We start from the raw sequence: 22,942 nt of genomic DNA, 5'->3' as shown, positions 1-22,942 counted from the left end.
ACTGTCGGTGTCTAAATTATCAGTACAAGTCTAGGACAGGTATTGTGTTAACCGTGACAGGTTATCTTTGCACACACCTCTATATGGATTTCTGTGATTAACCAAACTTGGTTTTGGATTCTGCCTGTTTACTATCAGCCCTTTGGCTTTGAATTTTGATTATCTTTTTGGAAGCCTTAGAGACAACTAAGTACCCATAATGGAGGCGGGGGCATCTATTGGTAAACAACATGTTAGCCTGGTCACTGAAGTTCACATACGGTTAGTCATCCCTGAACTGAATGTTTTCAGATTAATATTTTTTCTAAACCCAGTCATAAGATACAAATATTAATATCAAGACAATGAAGTCTATAAATCACTTACATATCTATTAATACCACCATACAGGGTACATGAAATACTGCACTCAGAAAACGTACATAAAAAAACAGAGGTGCGTACATGCATGACATACCAGTCTTAATACAAGCTAATAGACTTAAAAAAAAAACACTTGATTCCTTAATGTGTTTCATATTTTAATGTATAGCATTAAAATTGTTGCACTAATTTCTTTGCACAATTGTAATACCTTTAATAGTTAGCTCAGGTCTAAAAAGTACAAAATAGCACTTGGGAATAAATATACAGACGACAAGCCCACAGCTTGAAGTCAATATAGCAAATATCTCCACAGCCACAACATATTTCCCTCTAGTGCTCAAATAAGCTGGAATAAAAGATATCCAGACACTGCAGAACACCAGCATACTGAAAGTGATAAACTTGGCTTCATTAAAAATATCCGGCAAATTCCTGGATAAGAAAGCAACAATAAAACAGACAAAGGACAGAAAGCCAATAAACCCAAGAACACAATAAAATCCAATCAATGAACCCTCATTGCACACTGCTAATATTTTCCCAATTTCATCTTCCATGTTATAGTACGGGAATGGAGGAGCAGTTACCAGCCATATAGCACATATTATTAATTGACACAAAGAACAGAAAATAACTATAGAAATAGACAATCTGTTCCCCAAGAACTTCCTCAACTTGCTTCCTGGCCGTGTGGCATTGAAAGCAATAATTACAGTCACTGTCTTGGCCAAAACGGAGGAGACTGCAAACGTAAAGGTGATTCCAAATATTGTTTGCCGTAAAAGACATGTTGCCTTGATGGGATGACCAATGAATATCAAAGAACAAAGGAAACACATCTTGAGAGATATTAGGAGAAAATAACTGATTGTTTGGTTGTTTGCTTTCATAACACGGGTATTTCTGTGTTTTGTAAAAAATGCTGTGATTACACAAGTCAAAGAAAAGAGCACAATGGATACAGCTGTAATGAATTCCCCCAGAGGTTCACTGTATGATAGGTAAGAAATGTCTTTAAAGATGCATGCGTCTCTGTTTAAATTAGGCCATTGGTCTTCTGGACAACTGCGACATATTTCCATATCTACATAGAAAAAACAATGATGTTAAGTCACAGAACAAACATATTTATAAACATGGCAAATGCAGCAAACAGTATAGAAAACATTATTATCTGTTTAAATTAAGGTCTTTTGTTACTCCATAAAACACACTGTAAACTAGTTTTACTTACTCATTTCATTTCTCATTTATATTTGCATATGGAAGTATCACCCACAATTATGTCAAAGAGCCTCAAATTGATTATTGGATTGGTTTGTTTGTGATCCTTTGATGGTCAAACAAAAATAATAAAAACTGGTAACCTTAGTGAGCCTCTGTGTTTTTACTATACCTCTTTTTATGGAAACATATATATATATATATATATATATGTGACAAGATGTCATCAGCTGCGATAAGGACAAATCTGTTGAGCTTACCGTACATTGAATGATCAGGAAAATCAATGCAAAATGCTATATAGCCATTCTATTGGACTGTATTCTGCTTTTGAATGCAAACATGAGTAATTGAAAATAAGTAATGAAATTATCGTTTTACAACGCTAGATATTCTAATGATCTTCAAGGGTTGGAGACACATTGGAGACACATTACATATTTGGAGTTCTTCAGCTTGCGTGTCTTATTAGCCACGCCAAATGGGCAGAATTATACACTGCCTCAAAGATGTAGCAATTGGGTCTTGGCCATCACATTGAGGGCCTGATTCAATTCACAACTCAACCTGCATGTAATTTGCGCATTAAAAAAGTGTACAGAACTTGTTTCTGGTTCTGACTTTTTTCAAATCCAAGCGTATCTCAATATATGATTCAATGTGAATCTGGGTGGATGTAAACTCTACCACAACAGTACTTGCCATATGTAGACAATCAGAACGTAATGCAGTGTACACACATAGCGTTCACATCAGATTGCACAAAACTATTATTGGATTTTAAAATAAGAGAACTGTTACCAGTATAATAATTTATATAAGTCTAACTTTTCATAGATAACAAAAAACATTTGTTTGTTCTCTTTCTCTCTGTGTCTCTTCATTTGTCTCTGTCTCTCTCTGTCTCTGTCTCTCTCTCTCTCTCTCTCTCTATATATATATATATATATATATATATATATATATATATATGTGTGTGCTTTCAATTCGTACTGTACATGCAATGTATTTTAATTTTATAACTTAGTAGCATACAGTTGTTCTGTGATAGCTACTGACACACATGTGTGTAACTTTTAAATCGAAGCCTATGTCAAGTCATCACTTTTAGTTAACATTAAAACCTGCCCTGTGCCAGGTGCCAAGTATACGGCCAATAACAAGCATACAAAACATAGGAATTGAATCATCCACATCTGCTTAGGACACCCTTACAGTACATGGCCTATCCGAGTCCACTCTTTTCCTCCCCCATTCAGCCTTACAATTGGATTATTTGGCATAATGTCTGTTTCTGGGCATGCACAGAGTTTTTTCACACAAGATATGCTATGTAAATGGACGACGTCTGAACCTAATTCAGGCCATAAGTGTTGTACCCTTAGGAACATGGACAAAGGAAGCTAATTTCTTCTGGAAAAATGGCACAATTGAGAATCTGTCACATATACTCCAATCGCACCATTCTCCTCTAAAAAAGCAGAGTTAGCATAATGCATATAGGTATGTTCATGGGTTGGGTAAGTATAACCGATGCTGACATTGCTGACAGAGTAAACCCCTATAAAATAATGGTGATTGAAAAAAAGCAGATAAAAAGGAAATGCAGACTTAACTTTAAAAAGACACAGTAGATCCCCATCATGTTTGATTTACGACTGGTATATTTGCGATTGAAGAAAGTGACAGCACTTGCTATTTACGTCACTGATCAGGGCAACAGTAAAATTTCCGGATATAAAGTGGCAATGCAGAAAGGAAATATAGTCTCGCCGTCCTGGGTTATAAATACAAAGGCGTTCAAACTGCCTTGGTGGATGAAGCTTAGATGATTGTGCCTAGGCTTGTATGAAGCTTTTCAGTTGGATATAGTAGGAGTTGAGGTGGTTGGGAAGGTCATGATTCTCACGAAGATCCGCAAAGGAATATGGTGCGTGCTCACCCATCAGATGAAGAAACTGGTCCAGACCCGCCCTCTGCCAAAGGTGAGCAAAAGCCCTGATGCAACCCAGTGGAAACCAAGGGTGTTACCAGAGTGGAGTAAGTGGGGAGGGATAAGGGGCCAGTTCACTTTGTTTATTCATTTTGACCCACATCTCCTAGGTTAAGTGGATGGAGGGGGTAATGTGTGTTGCGGCTGGTCTGATACTTCTAGGAATCCAAGGTAAAAATCTTACCCACAGGTCTGGGGACATCGCTACTTCAATATCTACCCATTGAAGAGATAAGGTGGCTCAGTTGTGTGTCATTGTAGTATTTGTCAAATAAAGGAAGACCTAAGCCCCCTTTGTGTTTAGATTTGGCCAAACAGAGCATGCTACGTCTAGGTTTTTTATCATTCTATACAAATTTGCCACAAAGAGACTGGAGAGAGCACAGAAAGGAGTCTGAGACTTTAACAGTTGGAGTTGCACCCCACTGTATGCCTTACAATGCAGTCTGGGAGGGTTAGCGAGCACAGCAAAATATCTGCACTCGTTTACCAACTGGCCTGCGACTTCAAACTGTGAACCCTCGAAATCTTACCTGTCACCTGGTTCTCCCTGATATTCTGGGCAACTAATCCGGAAGGCAAGTTCCTCTATCTCAACCTGCCGAAAATCCACTGGTCGCCATTGCTGCCTCACTTATGGTATACCCTGTTAACAGAGCACACAAAATTGGCGGACAGGCAGTAGGGGGCACCACAGGCATCTCCAAGCATTGGGCTCCCCCCAAGTGGCCAGAGTTCAGTTGGGTCCCGCTGGTAATTTCACACGTGGTCAGGCCCCAAGTTGGTGACAGCTGCACAGATCAGCTGCAGGGGCAGCTCTGTCACTCCCTGGTGTACAGGGGAGGATTGTCCCCATATTCACAAAGGGTAAGGACTTTCTGGAGGGCCAGGAAATTCCAATGACAAGGGATTTTGCTAGTCCAAATGAGGAAATGATGAGATGTGCGTCTGTCTAGAATGGCTGCTATACGACGCCCCCATTCATCTTTTTTTATTGCTATGTGTTGCTCTATTTGTTTTACTTAATTGGTGGGTACACAGGTACGGTTGGACTCTATGCTATTTTTTTACACATCCTTTTGCCATTAGTGGAGAGGTTCATGTCTACTTTTTTATTCTCATATTTTTTTTTAATGCATATTAATTCTTTTTTTTTCCTGTTGCTACTGTAACATCCTTATTTAATTCTGCTCAGCAGGTTTTCCAGGGTTTCCTGGAATATGGCAGGTTTGAACACGCCAACAAAATGGAATAAAGTGGCATCTCATTTGAAATCTTTATCTCCTGATATTCTCAAGAAAGCCGACTGTAACCATGCTCAGGTGGTGTTATTCAAGGCCCCGTGGATAATTGAATGTTATTCGGCACCTTATTTTACTAAAAGAGAGAGGTAGTGTGATATTCCATACGTGGCTGGATTATGCAATTGAGAGCTCAGTTTTGAACTTCTAGGGTTATTGACACATATTGATGCTTCTAATTTGATTCTTGGTGGGGATTTCAATATGATAGATAACCTGACAGTGGGTGAATCTAATCCTTTATCTGTTCTCTCTAGTTGCCAATGGAACAGCTTTGATCTATTCAAATCACATCATGCTTCTTCGGATCTGTGGAGAATACATAACCCATTGGATAAATTGCATTCTTTTCACTCCTAAGTGCACAACACTATTAGTTTACAATCAATTTTTTTCCCATGTCACATCTTCACAAATCCATAGCATTTAAACTCAGATCACCCAACTGTTTCTGTTCACATCACCTTTCATGCCCCACATGTCTTACACAAGATGTGGAGATTCCCCTTCTATCTTAGTAAATCAGAACATTTCACAGAGTATCTTAATAGTAAATGGTTAAACTTTACTGATGATAACATAGAGCATCGGTAGAACTTGATCCTGTTCTGGGAAACCTCAAAAGCAATTATGTGAGGTCACGTATTCAATTATTTGGCAAAAAAAAAGGAAGGATATACAATCCAAATAACATTCTTTACATGCTGCCATGAATCTTGCATTTGACACTTATAACTCTAGCTCCTCTCTGATTAATTTAGATCTTTGCGATTCGGCCAAACAAGTCCTAGAAAGTTTTCTTTTATCTTATGCGCAAACTAGTGTAGATTGGAAAACAAAGCAAGCAAATTGTTTGCCATTATGACTAAAATGCAGAGTAGACATAACCATGTTCTTTTTATTAAAAATCTGAATACTGGCACCCACTTTTCTGCTACTTCAGATATATTGCCCAATTTCAAGGCTATTATTATGAGCTTAATACAGCTCATCCTGATAATTCAGCATTGCATTATAAAGTCCTCCATGAGGTGAACCTTCCTAAACTTTCTTGTGTTCAGCTTGCTATGCTGAATTCTGATATTACAAAATAAGAAGTGGATGGGGTAATAAAGCCTTTAGACTCTAGCAAATCTCCTGGCCCTGATTGCTATAGTGGTGACTATTATAAATTATTAGGACACAGTCTGGTTCCCTTCTTGACCTCTTTGTATCAGAAATTGCATAAGGGTTTTTTCCCCCTAAAGTTCAACAAAGCTCATAACATTTTTATCCCTAGACTGGGAAAGAGTCTGGATTTAGTTTCAAAAACGTAACAGAGCATCCATTATAGACACTTATGCTATTTACTATGCACTTATAGTTGGGTAGAGTATACATCGAGAGCCTTTCAAACACCTTGTTTTACTATAAGTGCCTATTATTATAAGAGTAAGGTAGATCTGGCTGAATAGATATTAGTTTGTGCCATAATGCTGCCCTTGTGAATCAAACCAGGGGACTTGTGACTTGTATATATATATATATATATATATATATATATATATATATATTTGCAGGTATTTAAATATATAATTATGGTTGCCAAAGCAAAAGATAACTCTGACAAAGGAATGCATATATCCAAATATCAGCTTTGCTTAATCAAAGTTGTATGAAGTATATTGCTTCCCCAGTGAAGAAAGTGCATTTATTGTATAACAAGGTGACTTGTGGAATGATAGCTTAAATTCTCACAGCAAGTGTTCTTCATTGACAACATCATAGACCAAACTCGGTCTGCAAAACCTGATCTATAGAAATAGATAATTCAGAACTGCAAGCAGCAATTGGAGTCCCAGATGAAGTCATAATCAGAGAAATTTATGTTTTAGAAGTCACTCACTATACTTTTAAAAGACTGAAGCTGTTGAAGCATACATCAAATTAGTAATAACATATGAAACACTGCATTTTTTCAGTTGTACAATTACTTCACAGAGAAGCAAAGAAAGAACAAAGGGATTACTTTTATGATAGCTCTTTTCTCTCTGATCTACTTCATAATCAAGAAGGAACGTAACAGAGCATCCATCATAGACAGTCATGCTCCAGAAACAGGCAGCGTTTATTGGATGGATAGTGGTACAAATAATACATTGACACTGATAAAACTAAATAGACAAAGGTGGCCTGCACCTTTATCTATTTATGTACTATGCACTTATCGTTGGGTACAGTATTCACCGTGAGCCAAGAGTAGAGCTTTTAAACACTTTGTTTTACCATAACTGCTTTTTATGGTTTGGGTAATGCTGCCCTTGTGAATTAAGCAAGGGGATTTGTCACTCATATATATTTGCAAGTATATAAATATATCATGTATAATATATGCCACGTATATCAATATGGAATGTATATAAAAATATTTTTCTATATTTGTATGCCTTTAATAGGATGAAAGTGCTAGGCTAGGTAATATATAAACCAGACAGTTCAGGTTCGGCAAAAGTTGGCCTTCTCACACAAGTAAGTACGTATAACTCACATTGATGCAGATTTGGTTGCTAAAAATTTGTCTTGACAAAATAATGCAAGTAAATTTGAAAGTCCACATTCTGAGAAATTACGAAACAGAATTTGGCATATTTGGAACCCAACCAGCAGTCAGTTGACAGTCAGCAGATGGCAGCACTAGTAACATTTATGGATTTATGGCATACTTGCCAACTCTCCCGGAACGTCCGGGAGACTCCCACATTTTGCGAGAGTCTCCCGGGCGAGTGTGGCAATCTCCTGCATCTGGATAATTCTGCCCACTTCCTAGTGAAGTGGGCAGAATTAAGTCCCAAACGCCGCGATTCCCGGTGAATCGCGGCGTTTGGCCCTGACCCCGCTGCCAAATGACGCGTTTTGCGTCATCACGTCATGGGGCGGGTCCAAAATGACTTGCATTTTGGAGCCCCGCCCCCCGCCACGCCCACCTCATACGCAGGCTCCCGGATTTGAAGTTCAGAATGTTGGTAAGTATGATTTATGGATTATACACTGTGATATTTGCATGAATATACGAGAAGATTTGCAGGATCAGTTTGGTTTATAGATCTGCACTATTATCTCCTTTTGTTTTTCTTCTATATTCGGCAGAGTGTGAAGATGTTCCGTCTTATAGAGTGAAAGTTGAGTATTACAATTTTTCTGTTCCTATTTGAGCACCAATAAGCTCTGGAATTATACCCATTTTTTCTGTTTGCAATTATTTAACAGATAATGAGACAACACCCAGGTGTGATACAAACATGTCTTCAACAGCTACAGGATTTATATAATATAATTGGTGGGCAGCAAAATAGACAGGGTTATAAAGTTGACAAGATAAAGAAATAACAGCATTATTAGGACAACAATTGAAATGCAGACAGTATTTATTAGGTTGACAATTCATATGTAGACAGTATTATACCTAACTCTATAACTGTCTCTAACCCTAAACCTGCCCATTTCCCTTTCCCTATCCCTAACCCTGTCCCTAACCATATATCTAGCCCTATCCCTAACCCTATAATAATACTGTCGACATTTGTCTACCTAATCATAATGTTCACTATTTGAATTGGCGATCTAATAATGCTGCTGACACTTGAATTGTCGACTGTTTCACAAGACCAAGGCCAAAATGTAAAACAGTGCAAGATGGAATTGTCCTTGGGCCCAACAATCCACCCATATGTTAAGGACTGATGTGAATGAGTTCTCTGTACAGCGCTGCCGAATCAGTGGCGCTATATAAATAAATGATGATGATGACATGCACATAGTTTAACAAACCAAGCACTTCAGTGACAGGGGCTGCCACTTTTGCGGCTGAAGTGCTTGATTTGTTTGGGCCCACACAAAAGAAAACATTCTGTTTGTTGGTCAATGAACTAGACAGAATAGTGAGCAGTTTAATTATTTTTTTTTACAAATTAGTAATGGTCATTTGGCTAACAGTGGTCATCTTTCTCCTTCCTTCCACTAATGTCATGAGCATCATCATCACCACCAATATTAATGCATACCCACTGGAATCTAAACATTCTGTTGGTAATTGGCAGTAAGAACAGCATTCTTCATACAGGATGCTGACTGTCATACTTGTTTCCTTTACAAATGCTTGCTTCACAGATAATTGTGTAAAATTATGCTTAGTCGTCTTGCTTCCCTTCTGTGTCGATGTATCACCCCCAGCAGCAGCAGTTGTAGTGTCCAAGGATGTTTCTTCAGAATCATATATTGTATCAGAAGAGTTGTTATGACTCGCTGGGCTCTCTGTCAGAGTAACTAGATGAATAGATAGATAGATATATAGATAGATAGATAGATAGATAGATAGATAGATAGATAGATAGTTTGTTAGGGATAGGTAGGTAGTTAGGAGTGTTTAGTTAGGTAGTTAGTTTAGAGGTCATTCCATGTCAGTTCAACCAGGGTTGTCCACCACCCATCTCAGATTTCTACGAAAAATTTTTAGGAGAGGAATATCAAAACAACTATTTCTGCCAAATATCTCGACTGTCTGACAAAGAGTTGATTAAATATTGATTTTTCAAATTATTAAATAATTTGCTAATCACGGCTTCTTTATCCAGTTTATTTGAAGTACTACGGGTGTTTATTAACGAATCACCACAAAATTTGGACCCCTAAGGTAACTCTTCCTCCCAAATCCAATCCAAATTACTTTATCTGCCTCATATTTTGCGTTACGGCAAAAACGCATGTTTTTCAAATATAATTAAAAACGCTAGATTCAATTGACATTAGGGATCCCATTTTTTGGGGGCTGTTTAAAAAAGGTATAAATTACTACCAGCAAAAAATCTGCCAAGTACTCTCTTTCATAGTGGAGAAAAAAAAAAATGAAGTTGATGCTCGATTACTGCTGTACAGCATACATAATTTACACATTGTTAAAAACCATACCAAAAAAGTGAACTAAACTGAGATAATTGGATAAAACTCCCGTTCAGGACATGAAACAAATAGAAACTGATGGGAAGGGATTTCCCTTTAGAGAGACCAAAACTGAAAATTTCCATAGAAAGAGAGAGGGAGACACAGAAAGAGTCAATCATGGCAGCTGCTCATTTGGTAGTCTTTTAAATACGGACTGCCATATTACTATTTACTCAAAAACTATTGGATTACAAAGCTGGGACCACTTTACAGATGGAGAAAAATAACTTTTAATTCTGAGAACTGAAGTTTCAAATGCAGTAACCAATGATCCTGAAACCTCAGTCTTCTACCATCATGAAAAGCTTCTGCTGCTAAGATATGAAGAATTTCAGAAAACATGCTGTAATCCTTTCTTGTCTCACAAAAAAAGAGCCAGAAAAAGCTTAAAAGTTATGTCACTGAAGGGGACCAAAGAACATGGTGACTGTCTGCTTGTTGTATATTTTAGGCAAGATGATTGTGACACTTCAAACTATATAAGCCTGTGCGTTATTAGCGATACCCGTGACCATGAAGCCTTAACTGTGCATGCCTTCAATACGGTAGTTATGAAACAATTAGCAATACTATTGTAAAATTTGGAGTATGTTTACTACTTTAGTGATGGTGCTAGTGCACAATACAAGAACTGCAAAAACTTTTAAATTTATGCTTCAATAAGGATGACTTCAACATTCAAGCAGAATTAATTTTTTTGCCATATCTCATGGTAAGAGTCCATGTGATGGCATTGGAGGCACAGTTACACGCACCAGTCTGCAAGCAGTGGAAACCCATCACATCTTGACGCCTTTGGACCTGGGCAAATGAAAATGTACATGGCATAATGTTTTTTTACCTGTCACAAAACAAAATACAAGACTGCAAAACCAAGCTGCTTGGCCGTCTAGAAATGGCAAACACTGTGGCAGGAACACGTTCTCATCACAGATTTCCTAGTAGTAATGATAAGCTACACATATATCAATTGTCATCAGACGACATAAAGACAGGAGGAACCAAAGTTAATGTCACTATGACGACAGTCACAAAAAATGTGGATTAAAGTGATCTGCAACCTGGAACATACATCCCAGCAGTGTATGATAACATCTGGTACATTGGGTATATCATTCAATGTAATGAGGAGGAACAAGATGTGCTGATACACTTAATGAAATGAAACCAATCAACAAATGTGCTGTCCTGGCCTTCAAGAGATAAGTGTTTTGTTCCTTTTATTCATGTCCTCTGTGTAACGGAAGTGCCTACTATCCAAGGAAGTACTGGAAGGCAGTATACACTTTCTGCTGACACTTTAAGGAAAATTACAGACCGTTACCAGAAGTTCCAAACAAGAGAAAAATAATGAGATTGTTGACTCAACTTTAGTTAAGGACTTAAGTTATGTTAAAGGTTTTAAATGTCATAGTTTCTTGTGTTAATTATGGTGTACAGCAGTAATCGAGCATCAACTTCATTATTTATTTTCCCATTATGAAACAGAGTACCCTGCTGATTTTTTTGTGGTAGTAATATATACCTTTTTTAAACACTCCAAAAAAAATGGGATCCCTAATGTGAAATGTACAGTGGTCCCAGCTATGTAATCCAATTGTTTTTGAGTAGACAGTAATATGGCAGTCCGTATTTAAAAGACTACTAAATGAGCAGCTGCCATGATTGATTCTTTCTGTGTCTCCCTCTCTCTTTCTCTAGAAAGTTTCAGTTTTGGTGTTTCTAAAGGGAATCCCCTTCCCATCAGCTTCTGTTTGTTTCATTTCCTGTATGGGAGTTTTATCCCATTGCCTCAGTTTAGTTGACTTTTTTGGTATGGTTTTTAACAATGTGTAAATTATGTATGCTGTACAGCAGTAATCAAGCATCAACTTCATTTTTTTTCCCACTATGAAAGAGAGCACCTGGCTGTTTTTTTTGTGGTAGTAACATATACCTTTTTTAAACACCCCCCAAAAAATGGGATCAATAATGTCAATTGAATCTAGCGTTTTTAATTATATTCGAAAAACTTGCGTTTTTGCCGTACCGCAAAATTGAGGCAGATAAAGTAATTTGGTTTGGATTTTTGGATTTGGGAGGAAGAGTTACCTTAGGGGGTCCAAATTTTGTGTTGATTCCTTAATAAGCACCCGTGATACTTCAAATAAACTGGATAAAGAAGCCGCGATTAGTAAATTATTTAATAAATTGAAAAATCAATATTTAATCAACTAATTGTCAGACAGTCGAGATATTTGGCAGAAATAGTTGTTTTGACATCCGCTCTTAACTAAAAGAAACTTTCAAAAGAATCTGAGGTGGGTGGTGGACATTACATGTTTTTTTGGGTGATCTGATGTGGAATGACCCTTAGTTCTTAGAGAGATTAGATTGATTAGTTTAGGTAGATTAGATAGGTAGATAGATTAGCTAGATAGATTAGATAGGTATTAGATAGGGTCAGTTAGGTCTGTTCTCTGTCAGAATATGCGCTCATTCGTGCTGTTATTTCTATGTAATACCTCACCTGGCCAGCCTGTTTCTCTTAGTTCACTCACCTGGCTTCCTCATTATCTCCTGCAGCCTATTGGTTCTGCTCTCCTTAAGTAGCCGGCTAATCCTCTGCAGGATTGCTGTTAATACGTTTACCATAGGGTTCCTGCTCCCTTGTGTTTGCCCTGTTACTTGTTCCTGTTGTCTCTTGCCGGCTTGTTGTATCCCCGTGTACCAGACCGGTTCTGTTCTTGTATGCTTTATTGGATTTCCTTGTGTACTGACTCAGCTTTGCTTTGACTCTTCTCCTGTATTAATATTCCGTGTACCAGACCTGATTTAGTATCCCCTGCAGCATCACTGCGCTCAGATGTGAAAAATTCCTCTCTGGCTCTAGGGGCTTAACTTGGCCTCAGGTACTTTGACTGTTTTCATATATTACCATATTCCGGTAATTCTAGTTACCTCTGGTAACCGTCTAGAAACTGTTGTCCTCATATCTCCGGACTCTCACCGGTACTTTGGGTTGTAGTTACCCCTGGCAACCGCCTTGGAACTGTTTCCCTCTAAATCTCCGGACACTCACCGGTACTATGGATTCTAGTTACCCTTGGCAAGTGCCTAGAAACCGTTTCCCTCAAATATCTGGACTCCCACAGGTATTGTGGGTTGCAGTAACCCCTGGCAACTGCCTACGTTTTGTTTTCGTCATCTTTGTATATCTCTGCAAGTTCCGTTCCTTTCCGGACTATCACCGGTGCTGCAGCTGCTGTGTATCAGGGCACCTCACCATTAACTGTTCCTTATTTATTCCTGTGGCCACAAGTGATATATCAGTCTTAACACATCCACTCGGTGTCTCCCCTGTCTCTCTCCTGCACTTCCTACTCTTCGGCCTTGGTATCTCTATTCCTGGGTTCTCCCCAGCCAGTGCAAATCTCACGACCCTCTGTTTGTCTGCAGCCAAGCCTGTCCCCACCACTAGGGGTAACAGTGAACACCAGGGGGTAAATGTATGAATCTCCGGATTCTTCATCTCCGGCGTGTTCAGCCTCTTCAGCGCTTAAATTTAATGCAGCACCGCTTTAAATTTAAGCGCTGAAGAGGCTGAACACGCCGGAGATGAAGAATCCGGAGATTCATATATTTACCCCCAGGCGTTCGGAGTAGATTTCGGGTTTTGCTGTTCTGGCTGGAGGGGTTCCTAACAGGAGTCATTTGGAATTTAAAATTGATGCAGGACTACATACTAATAATGAGGAGGCAATGTTGAAGGTGTTGACGCCAGTGAGGATTGCAACTGTCTATCCGATCGGCTGCTATCTGATGTTGGGCTGCTTGCTACTATACACAATTTGCCACTTTTGGAAACACAAACAGCCTTTTTTAATTGTAGATTGCACTGAATGACCCTTCCGAAATAGACGTATTGAAAACTAGAAAATATTAGAATATATAGCATTTGTTTGAGGGTCCAGTTGCGTGCTGACCCTCACTAAAAGCCTTCTTTAAATAAAGATTTTACTGAATAACTCTTGCAAAATAGACAAGTATTGAAAAATAGAAAAGATTAGAATATAATAATATATAGTATATAATATATATTTTTTGGGGTGTGCAATTGCTGCCTAATCTCACCTGCACACCCAGTTTATTTTAAATTGTTTCAGTTGTCACTGCCCCACACAAGATTACTTTTGCTAAAAAAACTTTCAAGTTTAAAAGAAAGAAATCTGTTTTTATTTTGGATTCTGCTGCTAATAGTCTGAAAACAAAAGCACACTGCTTTTCTCCATGAAATACATATACTAGTTAGTTCAGAATATCTATCTAACTCAGTCAGTATATACTGTCTAGTACTATTATACATATGTAATGCAATGCATCAGCAACAACCAGTAGTCACTAGTCTGTGTAAAGTGTATTTAAGATTGAAATTAAAAGCAATTGATCAGCAAACTATTGTAGCTGACTATTCTCTACAGAACTGCTTTACAATAATGACAGGATTCTATTGCTTTCCTATGTCCCTGGGTCACTCTTAATGCTATTTTATGAGCAGAGCACCGCAGTTAACCTCCTTACTACACGCTGTCTGTTCTAAAATGGCACTGAAGAAAACAAGGGAGAACTTAAATATATATAGCGCACGTTGAGCAAAAAAAAATTGCCGGATATGACGTTTCGCCTGAAATGAATTTGACGGGAGAAACCGAGTCGGTTTCACTTGGCTCCCCAACATTAGAGTTCAAGGAATCCGAACCACTCATCACTAGTTTAGATATGCAGTTTCAAGAGTTTTATCTAGATTCTTATAATTAGGTTTGAATATTTTGGGAAACTATGTTCGGGTTAAAAGTTCTTCACTGGGATTCCAGTGTGAAAAATCAGTTTCATAAAACAATGGAATATGAAGATCAGGAGCTTTTATAAAATGGTTAAACACTGGTGAAATGAATATACAAACTGTTAATATAGCTTACATACATGAGCTACTGCTGCATAAGAAGGTATTTTATCAGGATACTCACAAGTGTATTTTAAATACCATATACATTATAGTCATACCAAAATCTGAGCTCAGTCTCAAGAATTGTGAGAATTCCACTGTTGATGTCATAAAACTAGCCAAGTGGCTTCTGAAAAACATCCTTTACAGGAATAAGGTATGGGTTATATACATGAGGGAAAGAGCATACAATTTTAGAAGACTCTATGAATTAGTGCCTAATAATTAACACATAATTAAATGAACACAAACATGTAACCTTCAAGACAGGAACATATTTAACATGATGTGGTGGTTCTTTAAGATCCTAATGATTCTTTTTATAAATTTGTTTGAATAGCATATTACCATTTTTAATCCATTCATATTAACCCCACTGAAGGACATCGGCAAGCACAATTATTGTGGAAAAGGCAAACTGGTGCAAGGCTGAGCCTGTGACCTGTTTCTTATACATTAGTTACTATGCTCTTCCCTGCTAGCTATGTGGGATATGTCTGTATGGGCAGCATGCAATAATGTGGTAATAAAGTCCAATTTGTTCATCATATTATACAACCCTCCAATAGTCTAGAATATAATAGACTATTAAACTACAATTTACTGGGTATAAATTACAGGCCCTAATTAGCCAGCACCTTGGTAGAGGCTAGAGGTCTGGATAGATCTAGAATGGCCCTTTCTCCCTCGATGGTGCTACCAATTATTAACATTATGGATTTAACCTCTGAATCCTTAGTAGTTGGTACTAGTAGACTTCACTATGATTACATAATAAATCCATATTACTGTTGTTACTCATGGAACAGGAGCTCTGTAAGAAGAAAACCAGTACTACTTTCATATATAATAATGAAGAAGGCTTAATGTACCTGTCCAATCCATGATGGTAATAAGCATTTAAACAACAATGGTACTGTGGTACCCTCTTTATTATGGAGGTTGAGGCATTCCTAATATGTTATAGCTGCCAAACTATGCCAATGGCTTGCACCAGCCTCTTCTTTAACTTAATACCCTAAAACCTTACTGCACATTGACCTGCCTAGTGCACTAACATTTCTCCAGTGATGCCATTTTTTTATATATAAGCAAAATCTCCATTGTGTGCGCCATGTGTCTTCATATATCTAAAACATATATCTTATTTGTGAGCCCCCTTTCTCCTGTCTTATTTGTGTCCTATTGGCTTTCTATGTCTCTTTTACTTAGCGCTTGTTCTATCCCTAGGATATAGCCTATAAAATGGTCATATGCATAGAAAACTGGGCAGGCAAATTTTCAGCAGGCTCAGAACGTAAAGGTGTCTGGGTGAAGGAATATTACGATTTAGTGATTGTATATGTGGATTATTAAGTTACAGAATATAATTTCCATATTTAGTCTGCATATTTTTCAAATGTGGGCATTAATTTCAAACATAAACCAGAAACAATGAATAAAAGCTTCTTTCATGAAACTAAATTAGTGATATTATTTCCTATAATTTTGCATAATATAAAGGTGGTATTATGTTTTATAGACTTATGCTGCTCGACCCTTTAAACTTTTATAAGGTTTTTCTTTAATTAGTTTCTATTTATTATATTTCATTATTACACATGGTTTCCTTTTCTTTAATTATTGTTTTTATGTATGTGTTTACATTTTAATTGCATTGACATCTTACCAGGAGTATTTTGTTACTGAAATTATAATGTGATCAGTCACATGATTAAAGTCCAATGAATTTTCAAAATTAAAGTACAATTTATTGTCAGCATGAAATCATATAACTGTATATAATTAATCATGGCTTTAAAATATATCTAAGGTTTGGATATCCTATATTTGATACATTTAATTTCTTCTGATTAATGGGAGCTGAACCTTTGAAACATGTTAAGGTCTTTGTCTTTTGATGATTATAATTATCATTTATACAAAATATACAGTATAGTATATTATGGTCACTTATGTATAGACAGGGAACTATTACATAGAGAAATATAGCTGCTCCAGAGTGAAACAATAACCATTATAATCATAAAATTTGTTTCTGAATGGGTGTGTTTTTGACAGGTGTAAACATGTTTTCAGTCACATGTATGTATGGTTTTGGGGACCTTCTGCATGTGACTATTAGCAGCGTGAAGAAAAGGGGCCTAGATTGTCAAAAGAGCATCAGCTGATCTGGCTTCATGTAGATCTGATGTTTGAAACCTTTGCTAATGCTCATGATTCATGTATTAGAGTTTAAACAGAGATTGGTCAGTGACATTAGAAAGAAGCAGGTGAGGGCTGGGCCGGGGGGTAGGGGGGCATATGCCCCACGGGTCGGAGAGAAGTCGTCTATTTTGGGCCTGTTCAATGACTGGCCCAAGTCTCTATTGCTTGGTGGCTGGCCCCTCCTCCAGGACCAGCCACGAACTATCATTGGCTGAGGAACCTTTCGATCCGTCATCCCTTCCCCCTCTCTCCCGTCTCTCTCAGAGCCCCGGTGTCACATGGGATGCGCACCACGTGACAGGTGCCGTCCCATGTGTGAGGAGCGGCGCGCGGATGGATAAAATAAGTGATGGGCAGCATGTCAGTAAAATGTGTATGTGTGATGGGCAGCATTTCAGTAAAATGTGTGTGTGTGTGATGGGCAGCATGTCAGTAAAACATGTGTGTGTGTGTGATGGGCAGCATGTCAGTAAAATGTGTGTGTGTGTGTGTGATGGGCAGCATGTCAGTAAAGTGTGTGTGATGGGCAGCATGTCAGTATAATGTATTTGTGTGTGATGGGCAGCATGTCAGTGAAATGTGTTTATGTGATGGGCAGCATGTTAGTATAATATGAGTGTGTGATGGGCAGCATGTCAGTATAATGTGTGTGTGTGTGTGTGTGTGTGTGTGTGTGTGATGGGCAGCATGTCAATAAAATGTGTATTTGTGATGGGCAGCATGTCAGTAAAGTGTGTGTATGTGATGGGCAACATGTCAGTAAAACATGTGTTTATGATGGGCAGCATGTCAGTAAAGTGTGTGTGTGATGGGCAGCATGTCAGTAAAATGTGTGCGATGGGCAGCATGTCAGTAAAATGTGTGTGTGTGATGGGCAGCATGTCATTATAATGTGTGTGTGTGTGATGATTAACATGTCAGTAAAATGTGTGTGTGTGATGGGCAGCATGTCAGTAAAATGTGTGCGATGGCCAGCATGTCAGTAAAATGTGTGTGTGTGATGGGCAGCCTGTCAGTATAATGTGTGTGATGGGCTGCATGTCAGTAAAGTGTGTGTGTGTGTGTGTGTGATGGGCAGCATGTCAGTAAAATGTGTGTGTTTGATGGGCAGCTTGTCAGTATAATGTGTGTGTGTGTGTGTGTGTGTGTGTGTGATCAGCAACATGTCAGTATAATGTGTATGTGTGATGGGCAGCCTGTCAGTATAATATGTGTGATGGACTGCATGTCAGTACAGTGCTTGTGTGTGTGATGGGCAGCATGTCAGTATAGTGTGTGTGTGTGATGGACAGCATGTCAGTATAGTGTGTGTGTGTGATGGGCAGCATGTCAGTATAGTGTTAGTGTGTTTGTGATGGGCAGCATGTCAGTACAGTGTTTGTGTGTGTGATGGACAGCATGTCAGTATAGTGTGTGTGTGTGATGGGCAGCATGTCAGTATAGTGTTAGTGTGTTTGTGATGGGCAGCATGTCAGTATAGTGTTTGTGTGTGTGATGGGCAGCATGTCAGTATATTGTGTGTGTGATGGGCAGCATGTCAGTATAGTGTGTGTGATGGGCAGCATGTCAATATAGCGTTAGTGTGTGTGATGGGCAGCATTACAGTATAGTGTGTGTGTGATGGGCAGCATGTCAGTATAGTGTGTGTGTGATGGGCAGCATGTCAGTATAGTGTGTGTGTGATGGGCAGCATGTCAGTATAATGAGTGTGATGGGCAGCATATCAGTATAGTGTGTGTGTGAAGGGCAGCATGTCAGTATATTGTGTGTGTGATGGGAAGCATGTTAGTATAGTGTGTGTGTGTGTGTGTGATGGGCAGTATGTCAGTAAAATGTGTGTGTGTAATGGGCAGCATGTCAGTAAAATGTGTGTGTGATGGGCAGCATATTTGTAAAATGTGTGTGTGATGGCATCATGTCAGTATAATGTGTGTGTGTGTGTGAGATGTCAGTATAGTGTGTGTGTGTGTGTGTGTGTGTGTGTGTGTGTGTGTGTGTGTGTGTGTGTGTGTGTGTGTGTGGAGCATGTCAATATAATGTGTGAGTGAAGGGGGGTCTTAACTTAGTGTGGGAGTTAGGCTATTTAATGGTGGAGTGCAGGAGGGGTTTAGTTATTTAATGCGTGCTATTTTGCTTTTGGGGTGGTGGGGGCAATTTAATTTATTGCTGAGTCTGTTTAGAGAGAGAAAAATAAATTTAGATATTAAATATGTTTGCTATCTAATGTCAGAGTTGGTTGGAGGGAAATAGATGTATTAATCAAATGTGAATATTATTATTTTAATGTTGGGAATGGAGGGGGGCCTAATTATAAAATGGCAGTGCTATTAATTTAACACCGGGACTGTTTGGAGTTTTCTACATTTTATGCACCCCTTTTTATTTCCAAATAGGACCCCCAACATTCCAGGATCCAGACAAGCAGCAACTGATCTAAAGACACCAGCAGCCACAAGTGGTGAAAGTGACAAGAACAGATAAGAGAGAGCAGGATAGTCTGCCAACTGTCCTGAATCTGGTGGGGCAATCCCGAATTTGGGTGACTGTCTCGCTTAGGACAGTTGGGAGATATGTCCCGCTTCACAGTGCACTGCTTGTGAAGGCAGAACTGCTTACACCTAACAGTAGTGCACACAGTATTGCCTGTGTATTTGTCTAAAATGATAACCATTTTACATCATAGAGGCCCCCTGTCTAAAGTACTACGGGCCCCCCAGCACCTAAATCCAGCTCTGGGCCAGGGTGTCCGATTGACACCTAGTGCTCTACTCCTCCTTCCAGTACCACCCCATATATTTGGTTTAGGTTAACCCTAAAACCAATAACCCAATTAGTATATAGGGCGAAGCACAACATCAAGTTTTTAAAGCAAACAGTTGTTATGCATTTTGATAAATAATATAATCAGCCAGGTATGTTTAAAAAAAAAAAAAGTGGTCTAGGGAGAAGGAATATATAAAATAAAATGCAATATAAAGTGAGGTCTTTTTTTTGTTGCATTATTCATTTTTATTATTTAAGATTTATTCTTTATAACGATAAAGCATGGTGGCTAAGTGTGTAGCACTTCTGCCTCAGCACTGGGGTCATGAGTTCAATTACCATGGCCTTATCTTGGTGGAGTTTGTATGTTCATGGGTTTCCTCCAGGTGCTCCGGTTTCCTCCCACACTCCAAAAACATACTAGTAGGTTAATTGGCTGCTATTAAATTGACCCTAGTCTCTCTGTCTGTCTGTCTGTATGTATGTATGTTAGGGAATTTAGACTGTAAGCTCCAATGGGGCAGGGACTGATGTGAATGAGTTCTCTGTACAGCGTTGCGGAATCAGTGGCGCTATATGAATAAATGGTGGTGATAATGAAGATGATAAAGTATCGCTGGATTAGACAACACTAAAATAGTCTCTTTTGATATTGATAAATATATATTGTACCGAAAACCACCCTTTAAGGATGGGCCGCTAGCTATGGGCCAGAGCTGGGTGCTCCCCCCCCGGCTTAAAGTCTGCCAGCCAGCCCCTGGAAGGAAGTAAATAATAAATCAAAACACTGTGGCAGGGAAAAGCTTTTTCATTTTAATAATTAACTTAAGGGCAGTTAGCTAAATTTAGGCTGCATTTGAGATGGCATGTCAACATAACTACTGGGATTCTAATTAAGAAATCTACATATGCCTCTAAGCACTTGCCTTTTTAAGAGCTGGATTAATTGTGTTCTCCATTACCAATGAAAACTAATTGGAAGTGGACTATCTTTAACACAGATAAAAACACAACGGTCCTAATTCATTAAGGAAAGTGAGGCAAAAAAATTAGAACATTTTCTCCTGGACAAAACCATGTTACAATGCAAGGGGTGCAAATTATTTTTATATATTGCACATAAGTTAAATACTGTCTGTTTTTTTCATGTAGCACACAAATAATTGATAGCTTATCTGTGCACTGAAATTTAAAGTTGATCTAGGACATGCCCTACCCCCAATATAAATATGCCATCACATTTTAAATTTACATCCTCCTCCAATGTAACATGGTATTGCCAAGGTGCAAAGTTACTCCTTTTTTTGCTTTACGTTCCTTAATGAATCAGGCCCAACATGACTGGGTAAAGAGTGAATCCAGTGATTCATCTTAAAGTCCTGACCAGGTGAACAGACATTTTAAATATCCTCTCTCAGTGACCTATCCAATCAAACTGATCTTACAAAAAGAAGATGAAAAAGGGTAGAAGAGCAAAAAGAGAACTAGTATTCAAATATCTATGTCATAAAACTGTATTCCAGAATATGTTCGTGAGACATTAATGTATTAAAAATCACTGTAGTGGAGCATATGTTACTAGCGACATATAGTACATTTTTTTGTATTGAAGATTTTGGAAGTAATGCTAAGTTGTATGCATATTGAAGATAATGTATTATTAAAAAGTAACCCATAAAAATAGTGTATCTATGCCAAAATGAGGAGAATCTTAAGAACCCTACAAATCAGCATATCATCGTAAATGCACGTGTATGTAAAAGCATAATGATACACTATTAAGCATATTATCATGCTGTTGATACGTCTGTAATCATCATCAGCTTTATGAGGAAAACTGGCTTTAAATTTAGCTATTACAAAAAGAAAAAAAAGAAAAAGTTGTGCTACCCCCAAAAGTAAAATTTATGGGTCACTCTTTTTTGCTAGTATACTACTGATTCCTGCAAGCCCAGACATGCCAACATTATTAGGCTTTGCTGGCATTCATAGAACTACAATTCCCAGTATACCCTTGGCTATCACAACTAGGGATGTGCACTGGCCACTTTTGGTGTCTCGTGTTTTGTGTTTTGGATTCGGATTTGCTTGAGGTTTTGGGTTCGGATTTGTTTCGCAAAACACTTGACGAAAGGTTTTGGTTCGGATTTAAGGTTTTGGATTCGGATTTTTTTTGAAAAAAACATAAAAAGTGTTAAAAACAAGTTTTTGGGTTTATTTTCACTCCTACGCTATTATTAACCTCAATAACATTCAATAATAATCATTTCCACTAATTCCCAGTCTATTCTGAACACCTCACACCTCACAATATTGTTTTTAGTCCAAAACATTTCACCGAGGTAGCTTTCTGGACTGCATAGTGCAGTGCAGATACACAGATGCAGATGCAGGTACACAATTTGGTACCGGGGCCACAATACCTGCTCCAACTTTCAAGTGTAGTGTTTATAATTTATAAAAACTACAGTAGTTATAGCACGTCAATAACTCTTGTTTTAGACGACCATGGTACAGACCATTCATCATTGAGATCCCATCAAGTATGTGAAAGACAGACAGGGTCGAAGTGTTATTTGTTGACTTTGTTAACCCCAAAATTGTCGCTGTTGCAAATTATCGTGCAATGAAGAGTGACTTTTTCTATTAAAGGCTCAAGCTTTCAAGTGTAGTGTTTCTAACTTATAAACACTACAGTAGTTCAAGCACGTCAATACCTCTTGTTTTTGATTATGACAGGGCATTTTACTTTTGGTTTAATTTGTTGAATTTGTTTTAATTTTGTTTTACTTTGTGCTCATGGCAAACGACTGTTGAATGGTCACATAATGGCAATAAAAGAGTTGCAAGATGGAATTGTCCTTGGGCCCTCCCACCCACCCTTATGTTGTTGAAAAAGGACATGCACACTTTAACAAACCAATCATTTCAGCGACAGGGCCTACCAAACAACTGTGCCTGAAATGATTGGTTTGTTTGGGCCCCCAAAACAAAAAAAGCTATTCATCTCTCCCTGTACAAAATAAACAGGCTCTACTGAGGCAAGATGTTGTCCTCATCCTCAACCTCTGATTCCTCTCCCCCTACAGTGTTTACTTCCTCCTCCTCACACATTATCAAATCATC

At 38.3% G+C, this 22,942-nt stretch overlaps 1 protein-coding gene across 1 annotated transcript in view; it reads right to left on the bottom strand.

Moving 5' to 3' along the window:
* Window positions 1–548: 548 nt before the first annotated feature.
* Window positions 549–22,942, bottom strand: part of LOC142108295 (vomeronasal type-2 receptor 26-like) — a 34,369-nt gene continuing 11,975 nt past the window's right edge. Inside the window, exon 3 of the mRNA XM_075191932.1 lies at window positions 549–1,450. Coding sequence (XP_075048033.1) covers window positions 549–1,450 — 902 coding nt within the window. The remainder of the gene's footprint in view (window positions 1,451–22,942) is intronic.

The sequence above is a fragment of the Mixophyes fleayi genome, chromosome 12 (assembly GCF_038048845.1).
Source record: "Mixophyes fleayi isolate aMixFle1 chromosome 12, aMixFle1.hap1, whole genome shotgun sequence".
In the NCBI taxonomy this organism is placed as follows: Eukaryota; Metazoa; Chordata; class Amphibia; order Anura; family Limnodynastidae; genus Mixophyes; species Mixophyes fleayi.
Note: the sequence above shows the minus strand (reverse complement) of the source record. Positions and strands in the feature narration are given on the sequence as shown.